Here is a 24261-nt window from a genome sequence, read left to right as displayed (position 1 = left end):
CCCAGAGGACTATGGTAACATTCTTGTGGTGATGTCAGTTTCTTGGTGTACAGTACATGAGTCTTTTTTTTTGATTTCCTGGCTTTTCTGTAGTAATGACTGAGTTGATCAGAGAGCCTCTGGTTCTTTCACAAAAGAAGACAGCTCAATCTTTCAGATACAAAGAACGGTAGAAATCCTTGTATGCTCTTCTTCCACCCAGAGAATTATTCAAAACTATTTGTGAATTTTGATTACTACAGACAGTAGAGCTTAGGACAGATGTTGTGTAAGAAAGCAAGCTCTGTGCAACAAACTTAAGTTCATTTACAGTTTCTTCCAGCAGGCTTGCACAATAGGTAACTTCTTTGAGGAAAAGGTCTTTTTGTAAGCAGGCTGAATGAGTGCTTGTGCGAAGCTTCAGTTTGTCATCAGTTGCAGGGGGTACTACTATGTTACCACCCTCTTTAGGATTAAAGGCAGAAACTGAAAATTGAATAGCTGGGTTTATTAACTCCTGTGTTTTTTAAATTGGAGGCCATTAATCATAGCCTCAAGTAGGGGCTTCTTTGCACCTTTAGGTGGCTGTTTAAATTGCTACAAAACCTATAAACTGTTGCAGCTTTAACTTAACTAGATGGAAAAGTCCTTGATATCCTTCTAGAGGAAATATTGGCATGTAGAAATGGGTGAGCTAGAACTTCTTCCTCGATATTGGGCATACAGGTATGTCTAAACACGGTAAATCAGTTCAACAATTAGCCTACAATCTTAGGCTGATGAAATAATCTGGAAGACTAGCACAGTTGGTCCTATTTAAAACCGGAAAAAACTATTGACCACAAAAAATATAATTATTAACCTGCTGCCGCATTGTTAATATGCACACTCAGAACAACTTACTTTTGACAAATTTGATCTTATATTATGAAGAGGTGGGCTTGGCGTGAATGTTTGGTGTTTCTTGTCTTTCATGTTCTATTGCAGATGGAGTAGTATAAATGTTGATTGGTCATTTAGTCTCCAGATCAGACTTTTTTTAACTACATCTACTTAGACTCTATTGACAGATGGTATGAAATAAATATTAGCACAAACTCTATCTTGCATTTTGTGTTATGATATTGAATAGTTTTTGATATTGAATTATCAGAATAACAGAAGTCAGAGCCCTGCTAAAATCTTTAGGTTTCTTTCTCTTACCAGTTGATTATTTTTCCAGAACCTAGAAAAGTCTTAGAAAGTTCCTCCATAAGCTTATCACAGAATCACAGAATTGTAGGGGTTGGAAGGGACCTTTGGAGATCATCTGGTCTGCCACAGCTGGTTCACCTAGAGCAGGCTGGACAGAAACACATCCAGGCGGGTTTTGAATCTCTCCAGAGAAGGGGACTCCACAACAGTATGGAGCCATACTTTGTATCTTCCCAATGCAGTTGAGGATCTTTATTGCCATCTTGCATAAACCTAAATATTCATTTGAAGAGAGACTTTAAGTCCTTGAGAATATGGCTTTGCCTTGGCTTATTTTGGGTTATCTCCCTGGATTTGACGAAGTGTCCTTATATCTGCTTTTATCTTTAGCAAGCAACAAATGAATAAGCTCTCCTCAGTTTCTTGGCTGCTGCTCAGAGTGCTCTAGGTAGTGATAATGTCACAAGAGTATTGGTTTCACACTGGTTTGTGCTAAGAAAAACCATTGGCAATGTTAGAGACACAATTATGATCTATATTAGAGACAAAAAGTAAAAATGCAAGCTGATGAGGAAGACTTGAGATATTTTCCTCCTTGCCCCTGTCATGTGCTTTCTACTTGCCAGTAGCCTGGTGGAGATGAAGACTACTGGAATTATTTTCTTCTTGCTCTATGTTTTACATTAATGGGGCTGGAAAACGTCAGAGGTAGAAAGCACTTTTTTCCCCTCTCTGTGCTTCAGAATGTATTAAATACAACAGAAACCAAATAACACTGCATTTCCAGGAGTATTGTTGTGGTAGAAAACTTAGAAAGTTCCAACCCTTCGTGGCAGCAGAAGTGTCATACTTACATTTCCTGTAGTTTCCCTTCTCTTTCAAAGCTTTTTGTATTAGTTCTACTTAATAGGTATCTGGCTTTTCAAACCTTTCAAGCTCCGATAGATAGCTTCCTTAGCTGCTTTGTGGAAATATCTTCCTCTTTTTTATGTTCGCTTCAGGATTGTGTGCAACAAAGAAGGCTAACCGACATAAATCGGCTTTCTGTGCAGCTCTATACTGTTCAGCAACCTACTGATCAGACTTCTTACTACTAGTTTACTGATAAAGGGAAAATTGAAAGATGATTTAGTGATATTCTTTCTAGAGTGAACAATGCTAATTCATTTGTCTTCCGACATCAAGAATTGACAACCGTATTATCTTTTTTAAATAAATAAAAAAATACAATCTTTTGTCTTGAAAATAACTGGTTCTTTGCTTTCCAGTCCCTTCAATTCTCCAGATGACATAGTAAAACATTAATGAAAGTTAATTGCAGTACTCGCTGTAGTTTTACAGCTCTAAATAGTTATACTTGTATGCAAACAGAATCGGGTTATTCTCTCTTCTCTGTTTCTACTCCACCTGTTACCTCACTATCTCTTTTCCCCCAAAGCGAAATTATTTCCGTAAAGGAACTGGCATATGATTTTGTTCTGTTATTTTTGTGATATGTGGTGATGACCAAGAGGTGGCAATAAAGATTGTCGAATATTTCATGTGTCTTCACAATTTAGCCTGGATAAAAACCTCAGTTATCTGGTTGGGCACATGTAAGTAAGCCTAGTCAGAGTAGGAAGTAAGAAGCTTGCTTTTTTTCCCCTGCATCTTTAGGTCTTACTCATGAACAGTAGCACTGAAGCACACTCTTTTACCCGTGGTGAATCGTGCTGAAGTTGAAGGACTGTGAGTAGGTGTTGGCAGTTGATCTGCTTTTAGCCCGTGAAGGGCCTTTGCATGTTTCTAGGTTATGTTCCTTCTGGCAGTGCTGTAGATAAGTTGTGGGTTTTCTTGGTGTTAGGTTGGCAAGTTATCATTAAGTTAAGAAGATTTAAATAGAAATTACTGAGTTTCTAGTAATACTGTACAGAGTAGATTTGAAATCTCTTGTCTTAGAGTTCTTTAGAAGGTTTCCAGAGGGGATGTAGATTCCTATAGAAGGAATTTAAACTTAATTGGCAATAGGCTTGCTTATCTTAAGGTTGGCAAAATGCTGATAGAAAAGCTTTTAAATTTTTCTTTAGTAGGCACTGTGGTAATGAAATAGTCTTAGTTGACAAAGATCTACTTAGTTACGTCTTTAAGGAATAACCAGTATATCAAAACTGAAGCTTACAACTCCACTTCTCCATTTAGTTTAATGGGAGTATGATATTATGCTAAACATCTGTGCAGGTGCTTCCTTTGAACCCATAGCTCATCCTAAAAAAGACTCAAGAGGAAGCACCTGTGAACATGCAAGTTTTTTGTACTTGTAGATTAAAAGGGAGGAGTAATGGATTTTGCAATAAGTTTCTTTGACTCCTGAGAGCCAGAGTTCTTGGGCAAGCATGGCTCTTTCTTGATCCTATAAAGAGGAAACCTCTTCTGGGAATGAAAAGAATCACCTTTAATGTGAGAGGCTATCCAGAATAAAAGGAGGTCCCTTCAGGCACTCTGGAAGCTTCTGTATATCTGATTCTTAAGAGTAAAGAGGTGAGGTTGTTTTTCTATGTAAATGTCTTATTTCTATGGCTAGGTATGTCCCTCAGTAGGAGTATGATGTTTTTATTCTATGCAGCTGTCTTAATGATATGATTTGAGTATGACGTCAGTACTCACAAGCTGTCACAAGACTAAGTCTTTGTTGGAATAAGCGCTGTCCTGACGACATAGCATAAGTTGTTGGAGAATATAGAAGACTTAAACCTCTTCATATGCTGAACATATCAGCAGGAGAAGGGATTGCCAGTAGGCATGCTACTTCTGAGGTAAAGAACATCTGCATTTTTATTTATGGAACAGAATTATAGACTAGTCAAGGTTAGAAGGCACCTCTGGAGGTCATTTAGTCTACCTCCCTGCTCAGAGTAGGGTCAGCTGGAGCTGATTGCTTTTAGGCATCATCAGCTGAACCTGGAATTCACCCCAGTAGTGTGAATAAAATGTAACAAAGATCTAATTTTAGTTAGTCCATTGGGATTCCATGCCAAACCTGTTGCTGAAGGCTTCATAAATTATAAAGCTGTCAAACATTTTTTTCTGCTTTCAAATGTGGAATAGAAATGTTTTTCAGCTGTTGTAGGTAATGTATTTTTCCTAACTAATTTTATTTTTAATAGTCAAAGCATGCATTCTTCTTGTACTGCCTGTGTGTGGTAGTCTTGTAAAGCTGTGGTACATTCTACTGTACAGATTCTTAATGAAGTTTTCCTGTTGTTTTTTTCCTTTTAAATTTAAATGACTCATTAACTGACTACATAAATAAGGCTTCTTTGCACTTCATCTTGCTTACTAAAATACGGTTTCTTATATATGTATTTATTTTTTTTTAAGAGATAAAAGACAAATACATGAATGTCTCTTCTACGTTGTTTGTACTGGAACTCAGTTGAAGAAAGTCTCTTCCAGTGCCTGCGATTCAGAGTAACCTTGTGAGTGAGAAACTGAAAGTGAAACAACCTTATTTTGTACTGCCGAAGGAGAAATATGAAAAGCAGCTAAAGCATTTTATTAAAAAGCATTTTTTTATCAATTATCATTTGAATATTAATAACATCTGAAAAGAAACATTATATTTTTGATCTTGCAGAATTTCTATCAGGGAGAAAACCAATTATTTTTTCAACCAGTTGTATTTGTACTCTCATCATTCTGTTTGTTTCTTTCCAGTGCTTCCTTGCAGAACAGCCAGCCGTATGTTAAAACAATAGTGCTAGTATCTTCCGTGAAAAGACAAAGGGTTAAACTGAGAGTAGAGAAATGCGCTTGAGAATAAGACAATACTGACAAACATCCTTCAGATTCATCTTGGATTCTGGCAGCGGTTGCAGTTCCTTACTGGTCCACGTGGAGGAATGCTCTAGAAATGGTGTATGTGGCTCAGAAGGAATGATGTTCCTTGTCCCTAAGGGAGCTGTTCCTTCCCAACTGAAATGGGAGCCAATGTCTGACTTCTGGAAAAGCAAGTTTATCACCATTTTGGAGAGAGAGAATGTTTTTTTTGTTTGTTTCTGTTTGTGGTTAACGCCAGCAGTTAACCTTATTTTTAAACATGCGTTTCTTACATCTTGTCCCTCCTAATTTGGAGCAGGGGATACGCATAAAAAGAAATTTTAACAGAAGTCTCTTAGAATCAGGGAGGATTTTTCTGCTTTTAAATAATTCTAATAATTTTTAATAATTCTAACCACTCTGATAAAAACATCATCTGCAAGTTCCACAAACTTTCAGCTTTGTTATTTTAAGCTGTTTCATTTAAAATTAGTTTTGTCATAAAATATTAATTTAAATGCTTCGAATGCAGCACTTTTATTGGGTATTAAGAAAAAATTATATAGAAAAATAGATAAATAGTTGTGATAGAATGATCTGCTTTTTTTTTTTTAATACAAGACAGTACTGGCATATTGGTGAAGATTCTGCCATTCTTGAACAATCTGGTATGCCTACTGTTTTATGCTTTTCTAGTAAAACTAGCATTTCCCCAATCCTATTGTGAGAATTATTAATCACTTAAGACTGTGATTTTACAAGTTCATTTGTAACATATGTATTCAGTCCACATGCTTCGCTATTAAGCAAACCCACAGCCCTTCAAATGCTTCTCTGAAATAATGGATAATTCTGTAAACTTAAATTGGTAGGACTTCTGTTCTGAAAGTTTATCCTGAATATAAATATCTGTATGATTGAGGTGTAGAGCCAGAGAGTACTTATTGTAAAGACAGTCCCTTGGCCCTGTGTATTTCTTTTAGTAAACAATTAAGATTTAAGATTTCGGACTTGAGAAGCTATTTCTGTTAAAAAATAAAAGTGAAGAAATCATAGTATTTGATCTTTTTATTTCTTCAGGCACCTTCTTATGCAGTGCTTCCCTGTATCAGCTGTCTGTTTATGTCAAGTCTTCTTTTGGGATCCCTGTTGCAAAGCACCATCTTCCCCACTCACCTGTTTCCATGCCAGTGTAGGCCATGTTTGTCAACGTTGTTTTTCACCCCAAATGACATTATGTAAATAAATTCCCATAGCTTTTCTATGTGTGGAAGTGAGGAAGGAGTTCTTTGTCCTAGGAGTCGTTTGTCAACTGGGAAAGAGTCAATCCCCTCCCTACTTCTTTTGTTTCATACCTTTTCTCAGCACCTTACAGGGTCTTTGGCAGCAGTCTCTTCGTGTCGTCTTTTGGATGGGGCTTGATGCAGATGGGTTTAACCTGGTTTTGGGTCCACGAATCTAATTGATTATTTGAGAGTGTCCCGTCCTTTGAAAATGGCACCTTTTTGAATATTTGGACTTTTAATATTTAGTATACTACTGTGAGGTGGTGTTAAAATAGGAGTAGAGCTTAGCACACTCATTTTCTTTAGTTCTTCCATGTTCAGTTATCTCTGTGGAAGAACATTCAAGGTCATTTATAGATAGCTGGGATCATTTTGGTTTTTTTCCTGTTATACTCTGTTAATAATTTTGAGCTTTTATATGCCCAGCAAGACAAGATAGTTTGGTATAACATGTGCAAGGATATTTTGACAAAGTGTTAACTTCTATGGTTTTTTCAGTGCCTTGGGAAGACATAAAGAGTAATTAATTCCATATGAGTTTAGAAGTCTGATATCAACAAGCTGCTTTTATTTTATCATAATCTTGGTATATGGAGTGACCTTTGCAGTGGAGGATCTCAGAAGCTATTTGAGACTGGAAACCTTAGAGAAAGTAAAGGAAGGAAATAGAGGAGTGTGTTGCAAAAGAAGTGAAGCAAGTTATTCTTGTCTGTATTTGCACACCTCCTTGCTGCATACTACAATGTCACTAACCTTTATGTTCTGCTTGTCAATGTTGTTTGCTGTATATTAGAGTAGCACTGCTCATTTCCCTTTCTGCAGATAGAAGAATGGGATCACAAGTTGGTAATTTTTGGTTGTGACTCCGCTTAAATAATGAATGGAATGAATCTCTGAGGATAAATTGTAATTATGTGGTCCAGGATACTGCTCCAAGAGAAGCCCTATCGTGGAAGTTGACATCAGCTCTCTAACTTAGGAGGAGGTTGCAGGAAGAGAAAAGAGGGTCCCATGTTGAAGAAAGTTGTGTACTGAAACTTAGAATTGCCAATTTTCAGTCGGTTTTGGAATTTGTGTAAGATACAGGCTTTTTATGAGCCTTTGCCAAGTGTTTTCCTCACTTGTGGATAGCTGCTTTGAGACTGTTTTACCTTTTTCCTTCTGCAGTGGTGGGGAAGAGCAGTTGCTTGTAGAAGCTGAACTGAAGTTGTTAGTAGCTATGGTTTCACCAAGTATAAAGTACTAACATGAAATAATCTGAAAAATGAAGTCCATAATGTATTATGGGTTTGGAAAATTGGTCAAAACCTTGACCTCATTATTTCTGTGAACTTAAGTCACCGTCTGTAAAATGAAGACAATAATGAATTCTCATCTTCTAGCGATATTGTGAAAATAAATTAGTATCTGTGAAAGGAGGGGAGCATAACCCTTCTTATTCCCGGTTTTGATTTATGGATAATAAGTTCTGTGGTGTTGATAGGTCCTCCTTTTTATTTAGTATGTTTTTTAAAATGAAAGAAAGTGTTGTAGGCATTTCCATCTCTATAAGAAGGTGGAAATCAAGGCAAGCTGAAATGGCAGGGAATTGTGGTATAAGTGACAAACAGATTGTCTTTCTCTGGAAGCAAGTGAAGCTACTTGCTATGTGTGTTTCTGGTCAGTGGTTCCTCAGAACTTCACCAGATTGTCAAAAATTTTCACACAGCAACAAAAGCGAGTTTCTTCAATTGCTGTGAGAATTTGCCTTTGCCAGTCGTAAGAATTATCACAGAGAGCTGAAGTCCACTTTTTGTCTTGAGTGCTAGTTAAACATTTCAGTGGGAGTATTAACAGCTAAACTAGCTTAAAAAGAGCATTCAGCCAATGAACATGTTGCTTGATCGTGTCCAAGGAAGTATAAATAAGATCAGAGTTGCAAGATACCGTAAAAATCTTGTTTTCATTGTCTTGTTTTGTTTTTACTTTGAGAAGCAAATCAGTCCCAGTGCGTTGGTTTCATTCTTACAGGTAGATCTTAGAGTTTTAGTTAAAAGCGTGTGAGGCAAGTTATGTCCAACGCTACTCCAATAGGAGTTTCAGTCCTTGCTTGGTTGACACTTATTTTAAGTGTAGTTGCAAGAAGACATCACAGAAAGAAGTGCAGGTGTATTTCTAATTATGAGCTCTGACATAGAAGAGGAGCAATGTCTTGCTCAGGTACAGCTGTTATTGAAACATGGTCTTTCTGTAATTTGTAAACCAGTAATACCTTTAAAATTCAAGTAAATCCATGCAACAAATCTCAAAGGCATATTGGGGTGTGGTATTTTCAATCAGTGAATCAGACTTTGTAAGTTAAATTTTGGGCCAAAGTCTTTTTTCTTATTCCATGGTGTCCTGCTTCTAAAAATCTGTTGCGTGATTTATAGGTACCTACAGTTAGTTGGGAGTAGGAAGGTTTGTGTTTTCCATAGTTTCTGTACCATTTTTTTCCATCTCTAGTAACAAACTCAACCTGGTCCATGTAAGGCACAACGACAGCTGAAAATGTCTGACTGACTAGATAACTGAGGGTCTTAGATGACCTCCATATGGCCCTTAACCTCAACTATTCTTTAATTTTATGAATAATGAAGTTCTTGTATTGGGTGAACATGTGTTTAGTTTAAAAAAAAAAACAAACCCTTACAAAACTCAATCAGAAAACTCCGCATTCAGTCGTGTTCTTTAATAGAGCATATTTGTTAGAAAGAGGTTGACGAGTTTAGGTGCTACTATTAGCATGGAAAATAAATTGAAGAGTGTTGTGAAATCTGTGGAACCTGGCACTTGAAACCAAGCACAGGTAAACTCAGGCTCTTAAAATATTCTTTTGAAGGTGTTCTGGGTAAGAGCCCAAGGTCAAAACCCCTGCAAAGAGTCTTGTTTGTTTTCTGCATAGGAAAGAGTTGTATGTCCTCTCATTTTTTGCTTTTCCTAGTAGAAATTCCTAGACTATGAGATACATTCTTTATTTTGGTAGGAAGTAGTGGTGAGTTCCAGCTGAAGTACTGGAAAATTTTCTTGCTGCCTGTGTCGGCTGTTTTTAGGGACTTCATCCTAGCGCTGTGTAGTGTAGTCTGGCATGCGATGAGTAGGTGCTTTAAAGTATATTAAAAGCTGTTTTGCAGATTATGAGTAGTCACTGCCCATTCCTATTTCACTATTCGAGGACGCCTTTTTAAAAATAGGGTTCAAATACTTTATTTTTCTTAGTACAGAAAGATTTCTGTAATCCTTACGTGTTTGGATCTCAAGTATCTAAACATTTCAAATTAAGCTGTAGAAATGCTCTCTGATAGGACAGTGAGTCTAGTAGTTCATTCCATATGTTAGCTAGGATCTGAGAGGTCTCCAAAATACACATATCCAAGCTATCTCATGGCATATGTTTCTGAAAGGTTGGTTTCTGTTAAGCTGGTTTTTTGTTTTCTTTGATTTTTAGTGTATCTAAAGTCTGGTAGGGAGAGTTCCTGCAGGGGAGAGGTAAGACACCTTTTCTGAGGTTGCACAATAAGTATAGCAAAGAAATGAGTAGAACTGCTCTCAGAGTTCCGTGTTAGAGCTCAAAGTCATCTCAAGTCTTGTGCAAATCTTAAAGGAAAATTATAATAAAAAAGAGTACCTCACTTCTGGACCAAAACTGTTTTGTCATATTTTATCATCAAATGCTGTAAAATCTGCCAAATTTGTGACTCATGTCCATTCTGGGTACTGCATTTGCACTTAATACTGCAACAGACTGTTGCCTTAGGCACCGTTAGTTTGAGACTGTGTTGGAGCTTAGTTCTTTCATCTTAACTGTGACATTGGAATCTGCATGGACTGAACTGTAGCAGTCATGTGTGAAAAGAGCTTGTGAATATTTTCCAAATAAAAATGTTCTTGTTACCTTTCATCTGTAAAAGCCACTGCATGTATCGTATCTTTCAGGTACTGTTCTCTCCAACATACTAAGTTGGTGTGTTACCTAAAGCCAGTAGTATTTAGTAATTTGTTTGCTGGTTATTGTTGGAGAACTGAATTGCAAGAACCATGAGACACCATGATTGCAGAACAAAAAGTGCTTGGTAAATTGTTCCATTCGTTATATTTGATGGTAGTTTAGAGCATGCCACATACAGGAAGTGGTGATGGTAAAAATTTAGTCTTAAATAGTATAACATACGCAAATAGCCTCGTATTTAACCTTTTTGTCTTATGCAAAATGTGTTTTCCTTTAAGCTTGTAAAGGCGGTATGCTTCTAGCCTGCAGCAGGAGGCTGGCTTGCCAGTAGGGATGTACTGCAGTGTATGTTTAGTCCATTATAACTGCATATGTCTAATGTATTATCAGCTTTTGGAAAAAAGTGTTTTACTATACAGATCTCATACCTACTCAACTTTGACTTCAGCACCCTGGGAGTTAAGTTGTTTGGTAATCCTACTTAGCAGTAGCATGCATGCTGGACTCCAGCAGCACCCTCGGTTGCTAAATGATTGGGAGGAAGTCTTTTTTTGGGATTCATGTAACACTGTTTTCGTAGGACTCTGCACAAGAAACCTAAAACTATTTTTGCTCAAAGGAAGCCTTTAATAGCTCTTTCATTGTATTTATTGTAAAGGTCAAATAAACTGCTACAATGATTATAAATAGCTGTGCTTATATAGTCCTCTGCAGTGAAGACCTTGGTACAAAGACTAACATTTTTGTGGCTACAGTCACTCTGAAATTTTGAAATTTCAGAACAGTATTTTATATAATGTTCTAATGAGATTTTTTTTTAAGTGCATGCCCTGAGCAATGTCCTGCCCTCTAACATCATTTTGGCATTCTCATGACACATCAGCGGTATTTAAAACTTCATTTCTACAAGTATGCCTTGGAGAAGGAATACTCCTTCCAAGGAGATAACAGAAAACTCTCCAGAGTAGTAAGCTTGTCATTCATTCTGCATTAAAATTAAAAGGAGATAGAACACCTGTGCTTTTTTACAGGGCCACATGGATGGCACAACTAAAGAATTTTGGTTTGTGTTCCATGTTCTCAGGATGTGTGTTGATCATGGAGTCTCCTGTGCTTTCCTCCCAAGCACAATCCCTTCTTACCTGTCCTCTCAAGTTTCTCTCGCTGCTACTTCCTCATCACAGTTGCATTCTCTCATTTAGCTAATCTGAAGTTTTACTCTTCACAGGCACACTTCTGTGTAGAAAAGATCAGGTAAAAACATAGATGTTCTTTTTCATACACATGGTGTTTAAATTTCCCATCCAGATAAGCCCAGCTCTGTACTAGTGGACTTCACGACCCTCCCACTGTGTGTTGTACCTGAATGGTCTCTTTCCCTACAAACCCAAATTCCTGGTCTTGTGCCTCTTAGCATGTCTCCAAGCTCTAACCAAATATTCCAAATAATCTCTCGTTCCATATTGAAGCCTTTTTTTCTTACTGGACAGTGCAGGTGAAAGGTGGGTGCTTCTCCGATACCACATGCACTGCAGTCTAACCAACAGCTGGTTTATTATATAGCAGTAGGTGAGTAATTATCTGTATAGGAGCACTGAGTTCTGTAAGAGGAAAAAAATTGACAATGCTGCTATGTCTCCCATCGCAATGTTTTGTGTAGCACTAATAATACTGGAGTTTGTTTACCTCTCTTTTGGAAAGAAATCGCTTTTCCAAGTTGTTTGCTGAAGGATGCTCTTATTGTGAAATAAAATATTAAAATCATTTGCACTTTCCTGATAAGAAGAAAAAAAGAACCCCAAGAGTGTTAAACTTAGTTAAATTAATGTCTTTTTGCTAATATCTTTTTGCTTAAATTTTGTTCCTTATAGTACTTAAAAAGCCCAATTTTCTGTGCATTTTGGTCCTTTGTGCTGTACCCATTCCCTTTCTTCCATTGCATTAACCTCAGCTGCCTTTGACACTCCCACCAGAATACAGATAACATTTGGCATGGCTAGGCGGGAGCTACCTACGTACTTCTTAATTAGCCAGTATGTACATACGGGTTGGCCAGCTGGCTTTCTCTGAACAGAATATGTAATGTTGGCTTTTGCCTGCCTGCCTTTCAGTTCAGCTGTTCTTCGAGGTCTCTCTCACATACTCATCAACCAGCTTTTTTAATCCTTTACATAATAGACTCTTAATAGCTTTGAGATCTGGATGACAGTAATTTCTAAATAAACTTGGAAGAGACAAAGTCTTGAGGATGGGAGGGAGAAGATCGTTAAGAGGAAATCTATGTCAATATCTTAGTTTGAATCAGGAACATGCCTTTAGAGTGACTGTCCTTATATCTTCTTGCTCCGGTTTAGTTTGCTCTATGCAGTGGCTTCAAAGCTTGATTTCTCCTGTTTTAAGCAGAGAGATATGTTCAGGAATGTGCTGAATGTGCTCCGGCCTTTAATGTGTGTTTAGTACATGGGACTGCACTAGAACTACTCCAGAACAAAACTGCTGAATGTGACTAGTGCAAATTCTGAATTTTTGTTACCAGCTGTCCCACTCTACAGATCGCTCTTGATAATTCTGTACTTCTTGTTAATGTAGCCTTAGCTGTCATTTTTGTAAGTTTAATTTTAGCAAAACATTCTGAAGCACTCCTGTCAAATATTTATAGCAGAAATTTTGTACAGTTGATTCACTGTTTCCCAGTCTGGAATAAATCCCTGTTGGAAGAGAGCGATATTTTTCTTCTTTTTTTTTTCCCTCTGCAGATGAAATAAGACATAGCAAATACAGAAGAACAGAGGTAGTTGAGAAGATTGCGTTATGCGAGATCCCCTGCTTTTTAAATGCATTCTAGAGATCAAGTATAAATGCAATATCTTGGAAATTAACCCATCTGCTATAAATATTCTCACAGAATTTCAGTCTTGTGCCCCATATATTTGCTGTAATAGTAGTCAGCTAACCTGTATGTACGTACTGGGTAATTGAGAAGTATGTAGGTAGCTCCCACCATATTTTTTTTTAATGAAATAATTCTAGCTTTTTATATCACTGCCTGCAGATCTGTCAAAATGCTTACCTTTTTTTACTTTAAGGAGAAAATAGAATGTTTTGGTTCCTTTAGGTGAAAAAGTGATTGAGAGAAACTTTTAACAGTATTGCAAATAATTGGATGTTGATAACCGACAATGAATGTGCAGCAAAGATGTCCAAACATAAAATCAGAATATCTGATTTTGTTACAAGCGGAGAAGTTTCTTTAGTAGGAAGCAGATTGTATGTTTTATTGAAAAGCATGAAATAGATCAGTTTGTTAGAGAGAAAGCACAGCTGTGCCTGTTTGTCAGATGAAAAGTGATGGTACTGCTTGTTGTGACAGAGGAGAATAATTTGAATGTAAAGAGTTTAACTTTTAATTTAGGGTTCTGATGATTTGAAATATGCCATCAAGACTGCCTGATAAACCAGTAATTGCATTAAGAAACAGCCCTGAAGGAAACTCAAAGCAGACAGATCTAGGTTTCCCTGGAAGAACCTGCTAAATGCTCTTCACTTTCACTTTGAATGCAAATGTTTGTTGACTCTGTTGGGAACATGAGTTGAAATGGCACTGAACTGCAGGCAAATGGAAATAAAGTTAAAATGTCAGTAAAATCACTACTTCAGGTCAGAATCACTAATTCAGGTCAGAATTTTATTACAAAATATACTATGTGATCATGGGTTGAATAGTTTGCTTACATTTCTGGACCATAGTGATAGCTTATGAAATAAAAAAAAAATCTACCCTTTATGAAAAGTGTTTTTTCCTCAAATATTTAAAGCATTTATGACTGACTGAAAAATATTTCACACAGGAATTGCAAAACAGCAATCTGGCACATAAAACATAGTGGAAATGCTGCCATGTGTCAGTGTGGTAGTTGGGATGGTTCTGCTTTAATAATCCAATATGTGAGTATTCAGTTTTAGTGAACTTCCAAAGCAGTTTTCCCTTCAAAACATAGTTGGCTTGGGGTCAAGAATTGAATGAATTCACATTCAATTTTGATCATGTGGCGAAGAAAATGGAAATGTCCAATGCTTTCTGTTTTCATTTACTTTTATTTGTGTAATATTTGTGCTTAAATATTTGTGTTACTTAAAAATACCTTTAATTTTAAATTATTTTGAAAATGTTTTCATCATCCTCTTGCCACTATACAATACCCATAGCTGGAGTATTTTTTGGTCTACTGTTTTAAAAGATGCACTATTTCTGTTCCGCAAGAACTTCTTTTTTGAAGGAGGAACCCTTGTTCAGTTAATGTGGTTTAGCCCCTACTGTGGTGATGTAAATAAGAGGAATGGACTCAAGCCTAAGCTGAATTTATCGTTTTACTAAACTCGTGAAGTTGGGCTCCTCACTGTCAGTACCAGAAGGTATAGGGAACAGCATACAGAAACAGGAAAGGAAGAGAAGCAAAGCAGGAATGGCAATAGTTTCAGGGAGTCAAGTAGCATAAAAAAAGAAAGGAAAGAAACCAGCAGCAAATGCAATGTGAGATATTTTGATTAAAATAATAAAGATACCTTTCACACGTTGATCTATTTTAAATTAGTTGTAATCATGATGATAGACACAATGGGAATTGTTGCAAATGAAACTTGAAGAGAGGATTTGAGAGGCTAACTGAGCAAAAGCAGATGTGTGACGTGGTTTTTTTAAACCCATGAAAACAGATATTTGCTGCTATGGTAATACTCTATGTGTGGTGTAATCAGCATAGTAATTGTTGTTTGTGAAGATACTAACTTGTTTCTTCTGTTAGGATTCAGAAATATTTTTGTAAACTACAAAAAACTCATTCTAGAGTACTCTCCATTGCACCAATAACTTTTTTTTTTCTGCAACTGTTATGAAAAGCAAATAAAAAGACAAATAACCATATGCTTTGTCCATTAAAAATGAGCAGTTATTCTCCTGATAGGTAGGGCTGCATAAATCCTATTGACACTACATAAATAAAGGGAATACACTAATGTTTCTCTTGTCTTGGGTAAGAGTAGAACAGTAGGAATTTTGCAATATTGTATCTTATAGTGGAGATAAGATTCAGTCTATTGTATGTGAGACAGTTTCAGAGGGTACAGCAGAGGGCTACAAAGATGACTGGGGGCCTGGAGTGTCTCCCTTACGAGGAGAAGCCAAGGGACTTGGGTCTTTTTAGTATGGAGAAGACTGATGAGGGATCTGATCAATGCTTATAAATACTGAAAGGGTGGGTGTCAAGAGGACGGGGCTGGTCTTTCTTCAGTGATGCCCAGTGACAGGAAAAGAAGAAATGGGTGCAAACGTGAATGTAGAAGTTCCACCTGAACGTGAGGAAGAACTTCTTTACTTTGAGAGTGGCAGAGCCCTGGAACAGCCTGCCCAGGGAGGTTGTGGAGTCTCCTTCTCTGGGGACATTCAAAACCTGTCTGGACAAGTTCCTGTGCAACCTGCTCTAGGAAGACCTGCTTTGGCAGGGGCATTGGACTAGATGATCTCCAGAGGTCCCTTCCAACCCCATGTGATTCTGAGATTCTGTAAAAACTTCGTAGTTCTTAACAAGGTGCTAAATAAATAATGCTAAAAAAACCACTAAACTGTACTGCTGGCAGTGTTGAAAGTGTAGAACAGTCTTCTGCTGTGCTCCTGACTTAAGTTTTTAGGACAACCTGACTTTCCTTGGTAGGTATAGCAGTTGGGCTTGATGATCTTAAAGGCCTTTTCCAACCTAAATGATTCTATGTATTAAAAATATTTTGCTTCTCCTGAAGTAGAAAAGTGGAATCAAAACTAATATGAAAAAATCAGAATTTCATTATGTGAATCTGTAAGAACACTTGCTGTACCCTGGAGATGAAACACCACAGAGCTCTTAGAGCTTCGTATGCATACGTATATATATATATACACATACATATATATATAGCAATGGCTTATGTAATTAATTTGCTAGACAGTGGAAATTAAGATTTCTGATTCCAGATCTAAGCTTCAGTGGATTTTTCTTCTAACATAGATACCTTGTTGCAACAAATAGGATAGCAAATCACCAAGATTTGACCTTTTTTCTGTAATATTTTGGGTAGACAATATTTCAGTTTCCCAGACTAGAAAGCTTAATTTCTCTTCACACTGTTGCTAGAAATGATTTTTTGCATCCTCCCAGTCTTACTACCTATAAAATCAAGTGATATATTAAACAAATAATCCATCAAATACCCAAAAGTGTTAAGTCTGCCAAAAAGATTAGAGTGATGAGGCAGTTCAGCAACTGACTTAGTGGTTTTCTGATGACACTTTCCCCAGTAGTAACTGTGTTAGACCTTTTTGGTTTTCACCCCAGGGTTCAAGCTGCAGATGAGTGGGAAGCTTGAAGTCACGTGTCTTTGTTAGCCATCTCTTTTTGGGGTGCTATTTGATTCTGCTACCATCTGCAGTATCAACATTTGTCCTGAAATGACACTGTAGTGTATATATTTATATAATGTTGGTTGTTTTTTTTTTTTCAGACACACGATGAACCCACTGATAGAAGATACAGCTAGCTAAACAGCTATAAAATGCCCAAATTTGGGTCTACAAAAACAGTTCAAGTTGAAAATTCTGACAGTGACAGCACCATGGTGGAAAAAACAACAGCAAGAAAGGTAACAAAATTATATTCATGTCCATTTAATTTCAGTGAAATGAAGCGCATGTGTTCTATCATGATTTTTGTTACTGTAATGCAAAGAAATAAATATGAATCTGTGTTCTGATGTCTTGACTGCAGTAAAAAAGTTTTTACATGGCTTTAACTGTAAATTAAATCGGGGAACAGAATTAATGCCTTTTATTCTGACTTGCAAATTAATTCAAAAGGAAGCTGGACACACTGGGTTTATTTGATATAAGTGCGTAGTTTCCATATCTTACATCATATGAAGTATTTGTACACTCACAAGAACAATGATTCATATTTTATTTAATTTTACAGTGTCTTATTCTCAATAACAAACACATGAAACATTTCTGAAGGCCTGGGACAGAGCACAGACCAATGAACAAACATGTTTCCTATATTCCTTTGTAACACAGGGAATTATTCTCTCCGTTAGGAGGACTTGAAAGCCAAATGCTGCAGAAGGGTTAAGAGTAACTTCTGTAGAGAGGAATCCCCTTTAAAACCCCCTTTAAAACCTGTACAATCTATTTTTGAGTGTTGGAGAATGAAGGACTATGCAAGTTCTGGGAATACTGAAGAGTGGCTTGTTTTCTATAAATGTGAAGTGTCCTATTATTTTCAAACTTCTGGAGCCAAGTTGTTCTCCGTTGGGTCTGCCTGGTACACTGTGCAACACTCGAGTTTATCTGTAGTACTAATGAATATCAAAAGATGTAGTAATATTCTGTATTGTGAATGATGAGTTGTATATTTTTCTAAGGAGAGAAAATCCATTTATCTCCCAAATGATGTTTAAAACTTTTCTCTGTAAAGGGAGACTGTGTGTATGTGGTCATACATACTGTTACTATTTTGTTGAAGACTGTATTCTCTTTAAGACCACTTAATGAATGGATGTAAGAAAGGGACAAATGAAAAATAGGAAAAGATGAGAACATCCAGCATCTGCTTCAGGCTGTTTGTCTTCTGAAAACATTTATAGAAAACATTAGCATATTAGTCTTTTCCCAGTTTGTTTTATAGATCCTAGCATAGTGAGGCAAGGAAATTATTGTTTGTAGGTTTGAACATATAGAAATAGATTATATTTTTATAGTCCAGATTACTTTCTTCATAGGCTTTGAATTTTACATACAAATTGCATTGCAATCTGAGTTTTTAAAAAAATAAAGCGTTTAATTCTGAGGCCTCTTTTTGTCCTTCGCTCACCACCTCTGACTCCCCCACACCTCTCCCTGTTGCTTGCTGCCACAGTAGAAAAATGGTGCTGGTTTCCAGAGCGGCGGTTGAATCTACAGCCACTGCCAAAGGAGCTGCCTTTGCAGTGATCCTTCTGCCCAGTTCGGTATTTGCTGACTGTCTTGACACCTTCCTTTCCAGTAATCTCCTGGCTCTCATCTGCTAATAAGAGTAGCAGTTACGTCTGCTGAGCCATTTAACCCTGCAATCTCTGCAAAATTAGGTAATCTTCTGAAACAGATATGAGTAGCTCTCTTTCGCCAGAAGATGATATGAATCCCTATGAAAATATGAATAACTTTTTTCAGGGAACAGAACAGTGAACACAGTGTCATTTATTTAACCACCATGAAACACGGCAAATTTTGATTTGATTTAGAAAGAAGTAAATTAACATTCTATTTCTAATGGTCGCATAAACCCCTTTATTGTTGTATTGGTTTAGGTGAAAAATTGTCTTTAGCTGGCTGCTCTAGCAAGGAAATGCCTATTGTTGAGACTGATCGCCAGTACAGGAATTAGAAGTGTGGACAAATGTGCCAGGTTCAGATTCTACTTTGCCTGGTATTTGAGATTAAGATGCCAGTGAAAGCAGGTTTACTTAGAAAATTAAAGCCATGAATTTAAAATCAATAGTCCTTGAAGCATTAGGACTTCTTAGGAAAAAGTTACGGATTTGTTAACCTAATGTAATTGATGTAAGCAAGTACTGATGCTGAAGGTGAAAGGAATTCTAAAGTAAAATTTTTGCTTTAGTGACTTTTTGATATGGAAGTCTCTTGATTAATCTGGAAAATACCTCTTGTCCACACGCTTTTCTCAGTATTGTGTGACCAATGAGTGACCATTCACCATGCCATCAGAGATGCCCATGTCTTTTAGTAGCGTGAAAAGGTCACCAACATTCAGATAATTGCAGTGATTCTATGTACAAAATCACATTCTAATTGTATTTTTCATGTAGCTTTGGCTTTTTATTTTTTCTGTAGAAGTCAAACCACTTCTGCAGTTCACTATGTAAACTTGCTCTTACTTGCTTCTGTGTCCACTTTGTTATTGAAGCAGAAATGTCCACTACTCGTGGACCTTAATCTTCATGATTGTAAACAAACAGAAGATACAGAGTTTAATTATCGGTGTTCCCTTATATGTCCATAGATGCATTGTAGGCAGAGGAGGCCTAGCGTGAAATAATTGTGAAATAATGTTCATGCGAAACAGTGCATTTACAAATGAACAGTGGTGTTAAAGGACATCACTCCCTAAAAAAATTCCTCATTCTTCAAAATAAAAACTGTAACATGTAGTGTAAGACTAGTCCAATGGTTAGTACATTAAGAAAAGAGAAAAAAAACGCTTGCAGGATTTGTTTTTCCTAGTTGATACAACATTTAGCTCTTAGTGGATGTGCGCTCTTAGCTAATGACTGAGAAATGTAGTAGATACTGTTGTGATGAGATTTAATCTTTCATATTTGTCCAGTGGAAGTTAATGCTTATTATGCTGTTCTAGCAGCCAGTAAAGAGCTACGTGAATCACGTATGTGCTCAGGTCTTCTGAGAGCTTAGAAAAAAAATCATTAGGAATACGTTCCTGTTAATATGCTGAGTTTATATCATATATGCTTCAGGGTGCATGTATTATTATTTCTGTTGCTCATCTTGGGAGCATAAAACAAATCAAGAAAATTATAAGAGTGTATACAGTGGATAGACCACTTAGTGTTTGCGTGAGATATTTTATAAAGATAAGAACATAATGAAATTGTAATTGATCTGAATTTATACTTTAGAACTTACATGGCCAAAACTCAGGAAGTAAATGATAGATATGTGGTCCAAAGGAGGAACACATTTGGGGTTTGTAAAAATTAACTCTCTTCTTAGAAGAGTCTTTCAATAGTGCCCAAAGCCATTTTAATACCATGCAGAACACACTTCAGTATGTAATTATCTTTGATAGGCAGAAAAAGAATGCTTATTCTCCCGGGGTTTAGTACATCTGCTAGATTATATGGCACTCTTGTCTCCTTTTGTGTGTTGTCGTTGATTGTAGCGGTACCAGACAATAGAGCTGGAATGGGATATCAAGAGATTGTCCAGGCTGCTGTTTTTTAGCCTTCTGAGACAGTTTCTGTTGAACAGATTAAAAATATGTTCCTCATCATGGCACACTAGTATGGTTTTGTTGACAGAGAAAATTCTTCCTTGTTACTACATCCTCCAGTGAGGCATGCATAAATGTTGAGACATGCAGATCCACTTCGTCCATTTGCCCCAGAGTAGAATAAGCTCGACAGATGTTTGCCAGACCTTTTCTTTACAGCCTTGACTGATGGAAATTCCAGTCTCCTTGGGCAGTTTATTCTGATACTTAATTACGCTGACTGGCACAGAGTTAGATACTTAGTAGAACGATAAATAACCTTTGCTTGTCTCCTGTTGCAGTCTAAAGCCATTAAATGTTCTCTTACTGCAGTGGACGTGGGGAGTATGTGATGCCTTTCTCTTTGCAGCAATAGTTTGTGGATCTGAACATTATCATGTTATCAGTGTTTCATTTGAGATTAATTTACCTCTTTAGAAAGACCACAGATACTCTAAGTTACGTGTTGCTTTTTAAAAGATGTCAGCTTTGGTTTGAGTTGCTTCCATGGATCCCATTAAACTAATGTATAGACCTATTCACGGTGAATTTTGAACCTTGCTTTGAACCTTGAAAAAGAGATGTCCATGCTGTTGCAGTGACCAGGAGTAGTTGGAACAGTTGGAACAGAACCTACATCGAGGTGCCTGTTCTAGCCTGTAGGGTTTGCTATCTCCTCTTGCCTTCCTTTCCTTGAAGTTGAATCCAGGAGGCTGTTAGGAGTTTTGTGGCTTTTAATGTGGAGTCTTGTGATTGTACAGTTTATTATTTTTATCAGTTTGTAGAACCTTGGTTTTATCCCGGGTTTTCCTGTTTTGTTTTTTATATAGGCTGTTTTTCAAACTTGCTAGTCATTTTATTTTCCCTTGCCAGTGCTCTTTGCTTTTCCCTCTCTCCTGGCTGTGATGATGTCTGCATATCTAATTGCATATCTTTCAGCATTGTCACTGAAAATACTAAACAGCATTAAATTTGTACAGGTTTCTCAAACACCCTGTTCATTGCATCTTTTGGGTTGGAAAGTCCGTCACTGGTTTATTTCCACAATAGCTAAGGAACGAAGTACTTTCTTTTTTTCAGTTTCTGTGTTGTCTGTATCTGGCCTGTTCTTTCATTTCCAATTTGTCTTAATTTATCTGAAAGTACGTGTTTTGAACTGTCTCTCCTCATTAGATAATCACAAAACTAATATTCAGGGATTTATCAAAAATTAGTACATATAATGCATACATACAATTTAAGAATAAGAACAAATGCAAAACTATCAAATTATGTAAGCAGCTTATGTCTCTTTGTGAGCACCTACCAATGTATCTTACTAATTAGGACCAAGAAAATGATGATTTTTAAGGACTACCAACTGCAAAGAAAGTTGTTGTGGTTTTTTTTTCTACAAAACAAGTTGATACCAATGCTTCTTGCTTAGGAATTTTAGATTATTTTCAATTGATCCTTTCTATTATACTTAATATCGTATTGTGGGAAATTTACATATGTACATATGAGAAATAATTGGATTGTTGGGAACAAGGGATAAGAGAGCTCTTGGTGAGATCAGGCTGAAGTGGAGAAACATGTATAGTGGAAGAGATCTCAATGGGCTTAATGGAGTTTGGATGTGCTTCTGTCAACTTTTAGATTCATTTACAACTGATCAGCTGCATTAGGTTGATTAGCTTCTTTCTTTCAAAAGTAATAGCACAGACACTTTATTTCCCAAGGGCTTAGAGAAGTCTTACAGGATTTTAGATTTTTAGATTTTCTTGTTCTTGTATGTAAGAAAAAGGCTCGGGGGGTGTTTGTTGTTTCCTTTAGGGTTTTGGAGGAGGGCTGGTTTTGGTGTGTGGGTTTTATTGAGCATTTTTGTTCATTTGGGGGTTTGGTGGTGGGTTTTTGAGGTTTGTGGAGGGGGTGGTTTTTGTTTGTTTTTTTTCCCCCCAGGTTTTCAAACTCAGAGTAAAGATAGGTATTCTCTGTGGGCATCAACCTTTTGCTTCAGGAATTCTCCTGACATAGACTGATCCTTATTGGTGATTTTCCTGGTACAGACATTTGTACAGTTTGTTTGCAGGTTCTCTTTGTAATCACTTCCACCTACCTCTTTGGCAACAGCTTAAACTCAAGGTGTCAGATGATACAATCAAAATACTCATCTTACCTGTGTTTGTTTTTAAATAAGGGAAAGGTACTCTCGAGAATAGTACCTTTACTTGGAGTCATTCTCTAGCTTTCCTCTAGTCAGAACAAATCTTTTAACTTCTTGCTTCAAAAGTGCCAAGGATCAGCCTTTTGTTTTTCTGATTGGCAAGTAAGTGTATGTGCCTCTTCTACCTTTAGAAAATTAATCTGTTAGTGGTTTTGTCCGATTATCTGTTAAGAATGATATAAAGCTGTGGAGCTGTGATAGTTGACATAGCTGGATAATGTGTTTCTGCAGCATATAATGAACAGAAGATGTTACGTCTCTACAGTGCATCGTGTTTGGTAGGCCAAAATGTTGGGGTTTGCAGAGGGTTCTCTGAAGCAGATTTCTCACTAACTTACTGTCTTTTACATACTTTGACCTCAAATATTGCCAAAGTAATCAAATGTAAATCAATGTTCTGCCCATCTGGGTTTTTCCTCTTTTATCCTGAAATACGTTTTGCAAGGCAAAAACCCCAGACTTATGCAACTAAAAATTCCAAATAGCTTGTACCTATTTTTTCTACATTTCATAGAATCATAGAATCGTCAGGTTGGAAGAGACCCTTGGGATCATCGAGTCCAACCATCTACCCTACTCTACAAAGTCCTCCCCTACACCATATCCCTCAGTACCGCATCTAAACGTCCCTTAAACACATCCAGGGATGGTGACTCAACCACCTCCCTGGGCAGCCTGTTCCAGTGCCCGACCACTCTTTCAGTGAAAAATTCCTTCCTAATGTTCAGTCTAAACCTACCCTGTTGGAGCTTGAAGCCGTTCCCTCTTGTTCTGTCGTTAATTACTTGTGAAAAGAGACCAGCACCAACCTCTCTACAGTGTCCTTTCAAGTAGTTGCTACCAGTAGTAGTAGTTGATACCAGTTAGAAAAGTTTTTTCATAGACTTTCTTAAGTATTAGTAAATTTTGCTTTAGAAAAATGAAACACTACGCTATTATTCTTGCTGAAATAGAAAGGGAGGTCTGTATGGATGGGTTACGGGGTAGGGGTGGAGGCAGGAGATGGTTGTTAGAAGTTGGGGGTTTTTTTATTGGTACTGTGTTACTATTCACAGTCTGAATTGCACTTTGGGCTTTTAATGTACTTTTAATGTGATTATTATTATATGATCAGGGAGGGAAATTGGGGTGGTCATTAAGTCTTAAAAAATTCTTGTGTGGTTTGTATTGTTCCTTTGCTTATTAGTCAAGGCTCTAATAGCAGCAGTTTTACAGTGATGTACCTGGAAGTAGAAATAACACAGAAGATACTAATTTTATAAAGGAAGATATGCCATTGATTATTTTTAGTAAAGTTACCTTAAAAGTTTTTGAATAAAATACATAATACACATACATGCACACATGCACATACATTCTTGCATAGCAGTCTTTTCAATCTATATACGTTATAAGACTATTCTGCTTTATGCAAAAATTACTTAGTATACTTTTTATTTATACTAGAGCAAGGACAAGATTGCATCCTACAGCAAAACTCCAAAAGTGGATAGGAGTGATGTGGGGAAGGAGATGAAAGAAAAGTCTTCCATGAAACGTAAACTTCCTTTTACTATTAGTCCATCCAGAAATGAAGATCGCAATTCAGACACAGGTAGAACCTTTTTATTTCCTTAACTAATTATTTGTTGGTAAAATACGTCCTAATTTAATTAATTGTATATTATGTTTTTATATTGATTATTCTTTCTCCCTATAAAAAAGGATACTAAGTATAAAATTGCTTGCTTGCTTCTGATTGTTGCATTTCAGTCCTATGGGTTT

The 24261-nt window shown here is 36.9% G+C and overlaps 1 protein-coding gene across 4 annotated transcripts in view; it reads left to right on the top strand.

Annotated features, from left to right (window-relative positions):
- The window catches only part of ANKRD12 (ankyrin repeat domain 12), a 61324-nt gene that overhangs the window by 2106 nt on the left and 34957 nt on the right, over nt 1–24261 (top strand). For 3 of the 4 annotated variants that reach the window (XR_001411548.1, XM_014938518.1, XM_014938517.1), the window contains exons 2-3: nt 16753–16890; nt 23944–24091. Coding sequence is in view for 2 of the 4 variants with exons in the window: in XM_014938518.1 (XP_014794004.1) it covers nt 16804–16890; nt 23944–24091 (235 nt within the window). In the remaining 2 variants the exon portion in view is untranslated. Of the gene's footprint in view, nt 1–16752; nt 16891–23943; nt 24092–24261 lie in introns of those variants that run through there. The other variant, XM_014938519.1, reaches the window with a different exon arrangement.

The sequence above is a fragment of the Calidris pugnax genome, unplaced genomic scaffold (genome assembly GCF_001431845.1).
Source record: "Calidris pugnax isolate Ruff unplaced genomic scaffold, ASM143184v1 scaffold13, whole genome shotgun sequence".
Taxonomy (NCBI): Eukaryota; Metazoa; Chordata; class Aves; order Charadriiformes; family Scolopacidae; genus Calidris; species Calidris pugnax.
Note: the sequence above shows the minus strand (reverse complement) of the source record. Positions and strands in the feature narration are given on the sequence as shown.